The following is a 13,604-nucleotide window of genomic DNA, read 5'->3' on the forward strand; positions in this document are numbered from 1 at the left end:
GGTCCGTGTTGGTAGTCCAGTCCAGCTTGTGGTCCAACACAACCCCCAGGTACTTGTAAGTCTGTACCATCTCCACACTTACTCCCTTTATCTCTATCTGCACGGGCTGAGGAGTTCAGGCTTTCCTTCTGAAATCCAGAACCATCTCCTTGGTCTTCTGGATGTTCAGCTGCAGCTTATTCTCCCCACACCAGGCCACAAAGTCCTCCACCAGCCGCCTGTACTCCCCCTCCTCTTCTCCTTTGATGTAAGCCACTTTAGCTGTATCGTCTTAGAACTTCTGCATGTGGCAGGTTGAGGTGTTATAGCGGAAGTCGGACGTATACAGCGAGAAAAGAAGAGGAGACAGCACTGTCCCCTGTGGAGCCCCTACACTGCAGCTGAGGGTACTGGAGACAGACCCCCCATGCGGACATACTGCTCCCTGTTGGTCAAAAAGTCCATGATCCAGGACACCAAGAATGGTTGCACAGTCATCCTGGTGAGCTTCTCCTGCAGCAGGGGAGGATGGATGGTGTTAAAGGCACAGGAGAAGTCAAAGAAAAGCATTCTCACAGCGTCACCTCCTTCATCCAGGTGAGAATAGGTGCAGTGTAGCAAGTAGAGGATTGTGTCCTCCACCCCTACTCTCTCCCTGTATGCGAACTGCAGTGGATCCTGATCTTTATTCTGAAAAGTCTCTTCAATCCTTGAAGACGAGCAAAGCAGCTTTGGAGAGATGGAATGCTTTCAGACCAGAGGAGGTTTCTGACCCTACATGACGAAAACAAAGGATGTTAGAAACTGAACAGAACCAGAACCACAAACATGCAGAAATCCACAGACAAGAAGCAGAAACACAACAGAACTCTGCTGCTGACATCATGAACCAAGACTGAGACAGGAGAGTAGAAGTCTGTTCTGCTGCTGTCACTCCTTTAGGTGACACTCCCCACAGATTTGCTGTAACCTGATCTCACATTGTAGTGTCATGATCGTCCACTAGGAGTCCCACGGAGCAGGAACTTTTCCCCCCATGACATCCACAGGACTGGATCTCTGGAAGACTTTGAGTCAATGACCAAAATATATATAAACATGAACAGCAGCTTTTCTGACGTGAATAAGGCAGTTATTGGTGCACCATAGGTGTGACCATGTTAATCACTTCAATGAAACTTGTCCATTCAGGAAAAAAGATCCAGACCATAAACGCAGGAGGGTTCATTTTTTTATTGATTTCACAGTTTTACCTTCACTGTTGTTTTTATGCTGTGACATTTCTCTCTTAAATCCAGTGGTGGATCGTACATTACACACCTGGGCCTTCAGTAGAGCTACGTCTGAATCATTTAACCCCTTCATGAACCATTTTTATTTCTCTAAATAAACTGGATTAACAAAACTAAAGAAATCTCACCATGCAACTACAGCCAGCACAAACACATTGAAAACAATCACATACATTATGAATATTATTTATTATGGTATTTATCATAATAAATGCCTTCACTTGGGTTTTCACCTTAAACCTAACTAAATCCTCCATGGAGAACATCACAGTCAGTCTGTTTAACCGATCCAGAAGTTCTGTGTGGATCTGTGTCAAACTGGACGAGGCTGCATGTGACTTCCTGAAACTACTGTCCAATCAGAAGGTCTGAAAAGTGTGACATTGCCTTGGCCTGCTAGAAGGCCCTGCTGACAATATCTCAAAATCTGATTGGTTGAAAGAAATGAATGACCGACATTGATTTCGCATCACAGGACCTTCAGAACAGAGAGTGAAGGTCCTTACCCTGCCTGGCAAAAAAGTACAGCTGAAATGCGATTGGTTAAATAGTCCAATGTGAAAATACGTCTGTCTGGAAGCAGCATAACCGTCATAAACACAATAAAAGGGAATGGACGGACTATTTGGGATGATTGAATGAGTATGCATGGACAAAATATTATTATTACATGTGTTAGGGTTACGTAATTATCGTTTGCTTACACGCTATAATCACCATAATATTATGGTCTGAATTCTATCTTTCAGTAAGAAAACAATGACGTGGGAAGGCAGAACTCCTCTGTGACAGACAAGCTTCTCCTTCTGCAAAGTCCAGCAAAAATTCTCATCTCCTGTGTGGTTCTTCTCTTTGTTAGGGAAAAGTCAGAACACTGACAACATGATTCAGTTATTTGTTAGGCCTTCAGAGAAGGCCTTGAAGACCCTGACGGCCCACAACTCATTAATGAAATAAATAAATGTAAAAGTTTTGAACTGTGCGGTTTAAGAGTCTAAATATCAGAGCAGCTTCAGGAAAATAGCACCAAAAAAAATCACAGCTTAGTCCTATAATAAATACCAGGGACGGGTTATTCTTTCAGACAACACAATATCTCCCCTTTATGACACGGCCTCTTGAGGTCACTTTCAGTTTGAAAAAAACCTGAGACTCTCAGGTTTCAACTGTCTGTCTGTGTTCATTTCACTTTGTTCTGGTAGAACTTCCAACATTTTAGCTCACAGACACCTTTGATGTTGTCTAGAAGAACACCAAGAACCACAGGAACCTGAACAGACCTGCTGTGGGTCGGTTCCTGAAGGAGAACATGAACCAAACTCTCAACACTTCAGATCAACCTGGATCAACACTTCAAACCACTGAGATCCACAAACATCGTCCAAAACCTCAGACCTTCAGACTTTACGGTGATCCAGCACACCTTCAGAGTTCAGGAGTTGAGAACCGCAGAAACAGATCCAGAAGGTTCTCCAGATGAATGAAGGAGTTCCAACCATCAGGCAGAAACGGGTCAGAACCAGAGGATCCTCACGTCTTCATGGACCAGTTTCCATCCACGGTAACACAGCGGTGACGGGCGTGTAGCGTCTCCATGTGGCTGCAGCTTCAGAAAGTCTCTTCAATCCTTGAAGACGATCAAAGCAGCTTTGGAGAGATGGGATGTCTTCAGACCAGAGGAGGTTTCTGACCCTACATGAAGAAAACAAAGGATGTTAGAAACTGAAGATTCCTGCAGAAAGATGAGAGATCAGAGAATTCAGGACTCACTTCTGGTTGTTTCCTCTGACAGACACAAACACAAACAGCAGAGAGGATCACTGAGGGAAAAAGTCCAAGAAGGATCCAGAGAGCCGGTCTGGAGCGACTGATCCAGATCCGGTCTCCTCCTGGATCTGGAGTGGAGATGATGTCAACCTGGGATGTTTCCATGGTTGGAGCTCTGACTCCGTTTGGCTCTGAAACAAAGAGATGACATCATTTCCTGCCTGCTGTTCAGGACAAATGTTCTTCATGTGAGGGAGAACCTGCAGAGCAAACTCACCAACAACCAGCTGAACCGTCTCCCTGAAGTTCTTCCCAGGAATGAAGCAGCTGTACTTCCCCTCATCCTGGAGCGACACGTTCCTGATCTTTAACGTCACGTCTCCTCGTTTTAGTCCGTCTTGGTCCAGAGACACTCTCGGGATAAACGACTCCATCATAACTGTGGTCATGGTCTGCCTGTTCCGGTAAAAATACACAAAAGGGACGCGGCCCTGTGGATCCTTTGGATCGGGCTTGACCTCCAGTTTGGTCCACTCCACAGCCTGATCCCGCAGATCCTCCTCAGAGTCCAGGCGGCACGGCAGGATGACATCATCACCAGAATAAACAGACAGAAGATTTTCACCTGGAAGCAGACGGACAGGAACGACGTGTGACGACCAAGAAACCTCTAGAATCTGACAAACAGGAGACGATCACAGATCAGAGTTTGATGAGTAAAATCAAAGCGGTGCAAATCCTGCGATTTGGGCATAAAAGTGGAAACTCTGTGAATTGTAAGGGAGCTCATCCATACGTCACTATCAGAGTCCCTGATTGGTCAAAGTTCAACCTGGTTTAACTGGTTATCGATGATCGTGTGTTTTAAATGCAGAGTCTGTAAACGGTTGTGGAACTTGTAGCTACGCATGAATACGGTGCATTTTTACACGCCTTTAGATCGACTTTTTATTGGAAGTGGCCGCATGAAGGAGCGTTGCTGAGGGAACGTAGCTTCAGAGAAAAGCAGGTGTCATCAGCATAACGTTCAACAAAGACATGTTCATGTTTTTTTTAACAGGGAAAGTCTGTTACAGATGAAAAGGATGCCGGAGGAAAATGCCAACATTTCACCAAAACTCAATCTTTTTTTCCACCTTTAATGGCTGCAGCTTCAACAAGGAAGTCTGGGATTTGTAGTCTTTAATAAAATAACAAGAACCTTTTCATTATTTTTTTTCTCAGAGGTTCTGAGGGACAATTGACACATTTTAACCAGAGTGTCATAACAAGAACAAAATGTCCTAAAATGTCTCCTTGGTTCAAATGTAAAGACCATTCTGTTTGTGCTGATGTCATTTTTTGTACCCAAATATGATATTTAATTTTCTTTCTCTTTAGTTCATCTTAAATCTAAAATCATAACAGAAAGAATAAATAAATGTATTGTTTATTATTTTTTAATTTTAAATCAAAGCATTGAGGTGTATTTTCATCCTATTAGTGATCAGTAATGGAGGAAAAACTTTATATTTGACCCTTAAATTAATTATAAACTTAAACTGTTTATTCCAGAGTGTCTGGAGATAACCAGATAACCAGAACTTCTGATGACTCAGCATTAAATCATAGAATGACTCATCATCATTAAAGGATGATGAGCAGACGAAACCCTACAGAATAAAAATAATTTTTACATTTTTTTCCTTTTAATAAAGGAAATCTGAACAGAATCAAGGTGTTTTATGAGTCTAAACATTTTATTTTAAATAAACACACTTTATGAAATATTTTTAGATAAACAATTTATGATATAAAAATAAAGAAAAATATTGTGCTGTATTTTGCCTTTTTTTTAACATTTTTCTCATACTGAAAACAATAAATCATTTTAAAATCATTTGTAATTAAAGGCTAAATTTTTTAAAGATATTTAACAATAAACCTGAAAACAGCAGAACATTTATGGATTTACCGTGAACGTTTCTACAGAATAAATCCACACAAAATAAAGTCAAGACACAAAGACGATTCATCTTTAACACGTGGACAAAGACTGACGGTTCAAGACAACTGTTGCTACAACTGCAATGACGTCACGGTTGCCAGATATTCGCGGATTTCCAGCCCAAAAGTACTCTAAAAACGGTGCGCAAGCGCAGTGTGGACTGCTAACTCAGTTAACTCCTCAAAAAAAAAAAAAAAAAAAAAAAAAAAAAAAAAAAAAAAATTATCAGGTGAGAAAAACACTAATTGACGGTGTAATCATAATAAAAAGAAATTGGTATAAAACTTTTCTTTACAAAATATTTGTTGAATTAAATAAAATTAATTAAAAAATATTTGAAAAAGAAATTATTCATTTATAATAAAAATAAAAACAAATAGAACATTTAAAGCCTTTAAATGTATTACTTCCATTTGAAATAGACACTAACTGAATCCTATAATTATAAACGATCCTATTTTTTATTATATTTTCCTATTTCTTAAGGAATGACGGATGTTCATGGGTTGAAATGTCTTTCTATAAAAAGACAAAAAAACAGCAGAACAGACCCCAAACCCGCATAGATCATGTCCACCCGCCTAAAACCAAACTAAACCCGCAAATTCTAAAAAAAAAAAAAAGTCTTGAAATAAGCGGGAAACCGCCCAATCTGGCAACACAGTTCATGACAGTTTCTTGTTCTTCCGGTTTTGAGCGTCCTGCTCACGTCTGCCACCTGCTGTCCGGGAGGGGAACCATCCAAACAGGTTTGCTCAAAGGTTCTCTGGAACTTCAACTCCATTGAAATTCTTTTCACATTTGTAGAATTTTCAGCTTTTGCCACAAACAGAAGAGAAGTTTCTTTCTAAGCCGCCTCTCCTCTGATCCTCTTTCTTCAGGCAGTGAAGGTGATCTGCTGAGTTTCTGTCCTGTGATCAACCATCCAACCAGCATCTGAGCAGAAAACCTTCTTCTTTGCTGTTAAAGACTCTTTCTGTTCTGACTAACAATCACAGGAAGTAACTACAGGGACCGTCTACTCCATTACTTTGGTCATTACAGTTTGTAAAACAGTAGATTCACATGAATGTATAAAGTGCATCATCAATGTTTGTCTCATAAAATACTAAATACATTAAAAATACAGAATCATTTCAATTTAAAGAGACGTGTCATTTTCTAGAAACTCAGTTTAGAACTAAAGTTACAGAAAAATGACAGATTTCTCCTGGTTTGAAGAGTTCTCATTTACCTGTTTATAGTAGGGGGGGGGGGGGTGAACTCCAGCCCAAATGCAGCCTGTTCAATTCCTGAATCTGGTCCACCAAACTGGAATCAATGAGATTGCTAATCCTCATTCATGTTGGATTTTCCTGTAATTCTGGTGTCTCCCCATGGCGCACTACACACACAAATCTCTTTGTTTAGGGGCAGAAAGTTCTTCTGCATTCATGTGCTGCTGGAAGATGGGTTGTTTTTCTGACCTTCCTGTGTGTTTTCAGAGTGGGACAGTCATTTTTCCCATCATTCCAGCAGCACTTGAACGCAGCATTTCTCTCAGTTGCTGTTTTTCTCTGATGGACATCAACCCATCCATGTGATTGGCTCTAAAATGACAACCAAAGTCCCAGTTTGGACAGAAAAACTCCACAGATGTTTGTTTCCATCTATTTCTTTTCAATGGGGATATTATGGGATGGATTGATTGGTGACAGAAAGAACATGATGGCATGAAAACAATAGGAGAGAACAGAGAATGAAGGTCTAGGATTTCCATCAGCAACGTTTAGGACATGAAGGCTCAATTCTCCATGTTCTCCTGAACAACTGTGTCATCACCAACTAGAACGTCAACTCAACACAAACAAACAAACAAACATATGTTTACATGTTTATTGCACATTATTGAACATTTCCACGATTGGAAAGGAGCAGAATTGAAGAATACAATTCTTATAATTGTCTTCTCACTTTTAAACATTGTATAATTATTAAATTTCTCACACCATCCATCATCCATCCATCCATCCATCCATCCATCCATCCATCAACCGGTAAATTCAGAGCTTTGTTTTCTGGCTCAGTTCTCTCTTCTCCATGACGGACCGATACAGCGACCACATAACTACGGACGCCGCTCTGATCCACCTGTCAATCTCACACTCAGCTTGGGTGATGGACAGCCTCCCCCCAAAGTCCTCATTCTCTGCTTCCTCCAAAGAAGGCGTGTCAGTGGGATTGAGGAGATCCTCTAAGTTCTCCTTCCACCACCAGACAATGTCCCCAGTCAAAGTCAACCCCATCAGCTGTGCTCACATTTCACCGTGTACAGTTCTAATCCACACAGGAAATACATTCCATTCATTTAGACCTTCTTATTTCTGAAATCTGATTTCATTCACAAACAGCAGGTCAAAAAGCTTTTTAACACATTTTAGCTTCAACTCAAAAAGTCATTTGATCAAAATATTGTAAAAAGTAGAAATAGTATTGCAGCTGTTTGGAACCAAAACATTTTGGTCCTTTGAGGTAAAAGTGTTGTTCAAGTAAATCCATTTCCTGTTTGACTTTGTCCTCCAGTGTTTTCCAGTCTCAGTCTCATTCACACTGATGGATCCACTGAAGAACACTTCCAGCCACCAGAGGCTGTGTGGGTTCAGGGTCTGTTAAAGGTTTCCATAGGTTCCTGACCCTACAGGAAGAAAAGAAAGGATGTTAGAAACTGAAGATTCCTGCAGAAAGATGAGAGATCAGAGAATTCAGGACTCACTTCTGGTTGTTTCCTCTGACAGACACAAACACAAACAGCAGAGAGGATCACTGAGGGAAAAAGTCCAAGAAGGATCCAGAGAGCCGGTCTGGAGCGACTGATCCAGATCTGGTCTCCTCCTGGATCTGGAGTGGAGATGATGTCAACCTGGGATGTTTCCATGGTTGGAGCTCTGACTCCGTTTGGCTCTGAAACAAAGAGATGACATCATTTCCTGCCTGCTGTTCAGGACAAATGTTCTTCATGTGAGGGAGAACCTGCAGAGCAAACTCACCAACAACCAGCTGAACCGTCTCCCTGAAGTTCTTCCCAGGAATGAAGCAGCTGTACTTCCCCTCATCCTGGAGCGACACGTTCCTGATCTTTAACGTCACGTCTCCTCGTTTTAGTCCGTCTTGGTTCAGAGACACTCTCAGGATAAACGACGGTATCATGACTTCAGTTACTATCCGCTTGAACTGGTAATAACACACAAAACTATACGGATCTGGTTTTATCTCCAGTTTGGTCCACTCTATGGTGAAACCACGCAGATCCTCCTGAGAGTCCAGGCGGCACGGCAGGATGACATCATCACCAGGAGCAGCAATGATTGGTTCACCTGGAAACAAAGAAAACAGGAAGAAACTTTTCTAAATCTGAGTCTTTACCTCCAAGTGAAAATGTCTTCTCAATGTTTGATTTCTGCTTCTAAAGCAGAAATCAAATCAAACCAATCTGCACCAGCAGAAGATTTCAGACCAAAGTGGAGGAAAACAGTCAAAACGGAGAATGAGAAGAACCACTGCATTCAGGAGTAAAGAAAGGAGCATGTCTGTTAAAATGGTCTGATGATAAGAAGATAACGAACCAAAACAACTAAACTAACTCTGAGCTAATAGGACAACTGCAGCAGACTGTTGCAACGGTAAAAAAATATTAAAACAAAATGAATGAGCAGAGCTATAGAATCGAGATCATTTCTTCTCCAGAGGATCAATAACATTCTAAAAAGTTCAGTTCTATGGTAGTTAAATAAAGAGACTTAACGCGCATGCTCACTCAGTTGATCTTAACCGGCAAATTCAAGTCTTTAAAATAACTTTATTGATCACAACGCTCCAAAACAAAACAGTGTAGTTCAATAACAGGAAAAGAACAAGCCAGGGGGATATTCCAGGAAGCATGTTTAAACTCCCCTGACTTTAAGCCTGAACTCTGGCTGAAATCCGCCTGAACTTGCTTACTCTGGGTATGTCGGTTCCAAAAGACCGGATATCAGTTTGCGTAATTACGCTCCACTTGGTAACCCTGGGTTAACGCACGTGCACAGCAGGTACATAAAGACATTCTCAATGGATCGCCGATTTCTGGAGTCACCATGGAAACGCGTGGAGAAAAAAAAGAAAGTGCAACACTTGAAACGGAAGTGAGACAGAGTCTGAGATTTTAATGACGGCGGATAAAGATTACAAGTCCATCAAAAAAGTAACACATCTGAAAAATAATTTAAATAAATTAGTTAAATATATTCAAACTCAATAATTGTTTATACAACTCAAATTTACGTATTTATCTAACTAAATGTCACATTACTCCATTAATCTTTTTTCCATCTTAATTACTTATATTTCTTGAACTCTTATATGTCTAAGTTTGAGCCGGCAGATATGCTCATTTTTATAACAATAAAAAGAACGGAAAAAAATGCACGGAGTGCAAAAATTCATTAAAGAATTTTCCGTCACTGTCTTAACCCTTGTGTTATCTTAGATGACCCCACCCTTACATTGACGTGTTATTCCTACCATGACTAAGGTGGATAAAGGTGGAAAGATTTCATGTAAAGTGAAACCAGTGAGGTTCACAAATCATTGAAGAAAAAAGGTTCAGAGCACTGTCTAGATGACCCAACTCCCAACGTTAATGTGCCTAGGATAGCACAAGCGTTAACATTCAAGTGGTAGGGGTGCTATATAAACTCATCATCCTCTCCTTTACTCTCACTCATGGTGCAGAGGTTAGCATAGTAGGACAAAATAGCTCGGCAAAACACGGTAAAACACAGTAAAATAGCTAAACAACTAAACACATTTTGTAAAAAACCCACACTTAAACCCAAATCCGTCCAGACAGGCAAAAGGAATGGTATCCCAGAATCCTTTGCGGTGCCGATCTAACAGCAGCATCAAAGTTACACCTACTTAATTGAATTAATTCGAATTAAAGTAAAATAATTGTCTGAAAACTACGTGTTATTTTTAAGGTGACCTAACAAAAAAATGATTTATCTTAACTGAAGCAAATATTTAAGTTAGATCAAAGTATAAAGTTTATTTTTCCAACATCCATATGTGGTCTTATCACCCTCTCACGGTGGAAAAAGTATTATCTGAGCTTTTTCATCCACTAAATCATCTTCAAATGGACACGCCATGCTGCTTCACCTCTCTATAAACAAACTAAGCTTCAACTAAACCTGCTCCCGACCAGGTTATGTTCAGAGCATGAGTTGCTATGGCAACTTGACCTAGCCTGAAACATACCTCCATTTCTGGAACCGAAAGCTGAGGTTATCAACTTCCTTAGCCTCAAACTTATCGTGGGAGCTAGCATAACCTGCTTTCTGGAATACCCCCCAGGGGGCGACAAAAAATATATTATTTATTTTTTTTCTATTATTTTTGACTTTTAAGAACAAAAAAAAAAATTCCGACAATCAAAGAAAGTGTGTGTCAAATTTTCATAATTTTCTGTCCATCTGAATACTTTGAAACAAAGTTTCAACATTTCTCCTGAGAAGAAGCAGAAACAGACCACAATGTTGCTGCAAACATTGATGAACCAAGACTGAAACTGAAAGACGGAGCTGCTGCTTTTAAAACAAGTCAGTGACGTAATAGAATAGAGGCCACTCCTCCAGGCAGAACACGACAGGAACAGGAGGAGCCCCCACGGAACCACGACAGGGCTGGGCCAATGGATAATCTAGCCTCAAATTTAGAAAATAAAGTACCCCGTTCAGAGAAATCTTCCACATTGTCATCATTTTGTGTCTGAATCCATTGAAAGAAACTTTCTCCAAATTCAGACGTTAGTTCATTGAATAGTCTTTAGAAAGAACCGCCACCATGAAAGGTGGAAGTTTCTAAACATCAAACAGAAACTTGAACTAAAGAACAGAACATTCATGAACTTACCTTCAACATGTGAACAGAACCAGAACCACACACATGTAGAAATCCACACAGAAGAACCAGAAACACAACAGAACTCTGCAGACATCCTGAACCGTGTCTGAGACTTGAAAACTGAGCTGCTGCTTTAAACAATGTCGATATGCTAGTACAGCTGAGCCTGGAAGTTGAATATCAGAAGCAGCAATAGGAGAAAGCTTGCACAGCCATAGTCCGCCTCCACCCACGGGAGGCAGCCCAGCAAGAAGAGCAAGCCACAAGCTCCCGAGCGCGCCCGGACAGCGTCAAACAAGCCACAATTTGATTGGCTGACCGCGCTACTGCAGCTGTGATTTGATAGGCTGTTCCAGCTACTGGTCAGGGGGAGTGATACTGACTTGTTTTTATAGCAACAGCTCCGTCTTCCTCCCTTAGTTATGGTTTGATCATGATGTCTGCAGAGTCCTGTTGTGTTTCTGGTTCTTCTGTGTGGATTTCTGCATGTGTGTGGTTCTGGTTCTGTTCACATGTTGAAGGTAAGTTCATGAATGTTCTGTTCTTTAGTTCAAGTTTCTGTTTGATGTTTAGAAACTTCCACCTTTCATGGTGGCGGTTCTTTCTAAAGACTATTCAATGAACTAACGTCTGAATTTGGAGAAAGTTTAATGGATTCAGACACAAAATGATGACAATGTGGAAGATTTGATTTGACACACAATTACTTTCTAAGTGGAAATTTGGTAATTCTGTAATTTCAAAGTAAAAGTTAGTAAATTTAATCTACGGTGCATAAGTTATTAAAAAAAACTGCTTCAGAACATTAAGGTTAGATCACGGTTAGGTTAGGTCATCAAACGCTTCGTGATAAAAACTGCAGAATAGAACACAAACACTTAGAAATAGAGTAATTATATATTCATAGAAGACAGACTGATAAGACATTATTCTTCAAAGTCTAGTTGTTTTTAAATTCCAACATCAGTTACAACATGACCCTCACTTTCCTAAACAGTTTTCTCCTTCCCTGCCCCCCCCCCTCCACTCCCTGCTACAAACTCAAAAAAATAATGAAAAAACTTTCACACCTATTCAGAACATCATCCTCACCAAAGACTCATCTTAGCACTGTTGTCACTTTAAACCATCTCATTGCTCTTTGGCACTATTTAGATGGCTGTTGTTCTATTCATTATAACTGTTATGGTATTTTATTATTTTGTCTATTTACACTGTGGGGGTAGAGGACCATCTGTGCTGCATGTCTACTTTATGCAGCATACTCGGCAATAAAGCTGACTTTGACTTTTGACTTCATGATACAGGATTTAACATTTCCCATGAGTCTTAGTGGCTGACCTCCAGGTCACCACAGAGTGTTGACAAGATAAAGGGGATCTGGGGGGTATTCCAGACAGCAGGTTAAGCTAGCTCCCACGGTAAGTTTGAGGCTAAGGAAGTTGATAACCTCAGCTTTCGGTTCCAGAAATGGAGGTATGTTTCAGGGTAGGTCAAGTTGCCATAGCAACTCATGCTCTGAACATAACCTGGTCGGGAGCAGGTTTAGTTGAAGCTTAGTTTGTTTATAGAGAGGTGAAGCAGCATGGCGTGTCCATTTGAAGATGATTTAGTGGATGAAGAAGCTCAGATAATACTTTTTCCACCATGAGAGGGTGATAAGATCACATATGGATGTTGGAAAGATAAACTTTTTTTTACTTTGATCTAACTTAATTATTTGCTTCAGTTAAGATAAATCATTTTTAGTTAAGTCAGTTTAAAAATTAAACGTAGTTTTCAGACAGTTATTTTACTTTCATTCAAAGTCATTCATTCATCTTCTTAACCGTTTATTCCCTTTCGGGGTCACGGGGTTGCCGGAGCCTATCCCGGCCACTTGGGCATAGGCAAGGGATGCCCTGGACTGGTCGCCAGTCTGTCACAGGGTTCATTCAAATTAATTCAATAAGTAGGTGTAACTTTGGTGCTGCTGTTAGATTGGCACCGCAAGGAATTGTGGGATACCATTTCCTTTGCCTGTCTGGATGGATTTGGGTTTAAGTGTGGATTTTTGACCAAATGTGTTTAGTTGTTTAGCTGTTTTACTGTGTTTTGTCGTGTTTTGTCGAGTTATTTTGTCATACTTTGCTCAAGTCTCTGCACTATGAAAGAGTGTGAAGGAAGAGGAAGATGACATTATATAGCACCCCTACTGTTATCAAGTGCAATGACAGCTTCAGAGATATGGATTACAGTTATATGGTTTTGAATCTGTTTTGTTTAATTAGTTTTATTGTTATAAAAATGAGTATATCTGCAGGCTCAAATTTAGACACATGAGAGTTCAAGAATTATAATATATTAAGATGGAAAAAAAGATTTAATTGAATTGGAGTAATATGACATTTAGTTGGATAAATATGTAAATTTAAGTTGTATAAATAACTATTGAGTTTTATAGAAGTAAGAAATTAGGTTGAATAAATTTAACTCAATTATTTGTTACCAATTTAAATAAGATCATAAACTTGTGCGTTTACTTTGTCTGTTCTTACTTTTGCTGATGATGCAGCCGTGTTACTTTTTTGATGGACGTATAATCTTCATACGCCGTCATTAAAATCTCAGACTCCGTCTCACTGAAGTATAGCGCTCTCTTTTTTTCTCCACGCGTT

At 40.1% G+C, this 13,604-nt stretch overlaps 3 protein-coding genes across 6 annotated transcripts in view; all 3 read right to left on the bottom strand.

Annotated features, from left to right (window-relative positions):
* LOC101161542 (myelin-oligodendrocyte glycoprotein-like) overlaps nucleotides 1-13,604 on the bottom strand; it is a 48,401-nt gene that overhangs the window by 15,560 nt on the left and 19,237 nt on the right. The window lies entirely within an intron of this gene.
* Nucleotides 1,247-5,081, bottom strand: LOC101161788 (myelin-oligodendrocyte glycoprotein-like). The gene is made up of 4 exons (XM_023965993.1): nucleotides 4,993-5,081; nucleotides 3,316-3,663; nucleotides 3,042-3,229; nucleotides 1,247-2,963 (listed from the first exon to the last, which is right to left on the bottom strand). The coding sequence occupies exons 1-4, from the start codon at nucleotides 5,051-5,053 to the stop codon at nucleotides 2,940-2,942; spliced, it is 621 nt and encodes a 206-aa protein (XP_023821761.1). The 5' UTR covers nucleotides 5,054-5,081; the 3' UTR covers nucleotides 1,247-2,939.
* Nucleotides 6,887-11,199, bottom strand: LOC111949254 (myelin-oligodendrocyte glycoprotein-like). Its single transcript, XM_023965990.1, has 4 exons — nucleotides 10,957-11,199; nucleotides 8,052-8,378; nucleotides 7,778-7,965; nucleotides 6,887-7,699 (listed from the first exon to the last, which is right to left on the bottom strand). The coding sequence occupies exons 1-4, from the start codon at nucleotides 11,039-11,041 to the stop codon at nucleotides 7,664-7,666; spliced, it is 636 nt and encodes a 211-aa protein (XP_023821758.1). The 5' UTR covers nucleotides 11,042-11,199; the 3' UTR covers nucleotides 6,887-7,663.

This window comes from Oryzias latipes, chromosome 18 (genome assembly GCF_002234675.1).
Source record: "Oryzias latipes chromosome 18, ASM223467v1".
Lineage (NCBI taxonomy): Eukaryota > Metazoa > Chordata > Actinopteri > Beloniformes > Adrianichthyidae > Oryzias > Oryzias latipes.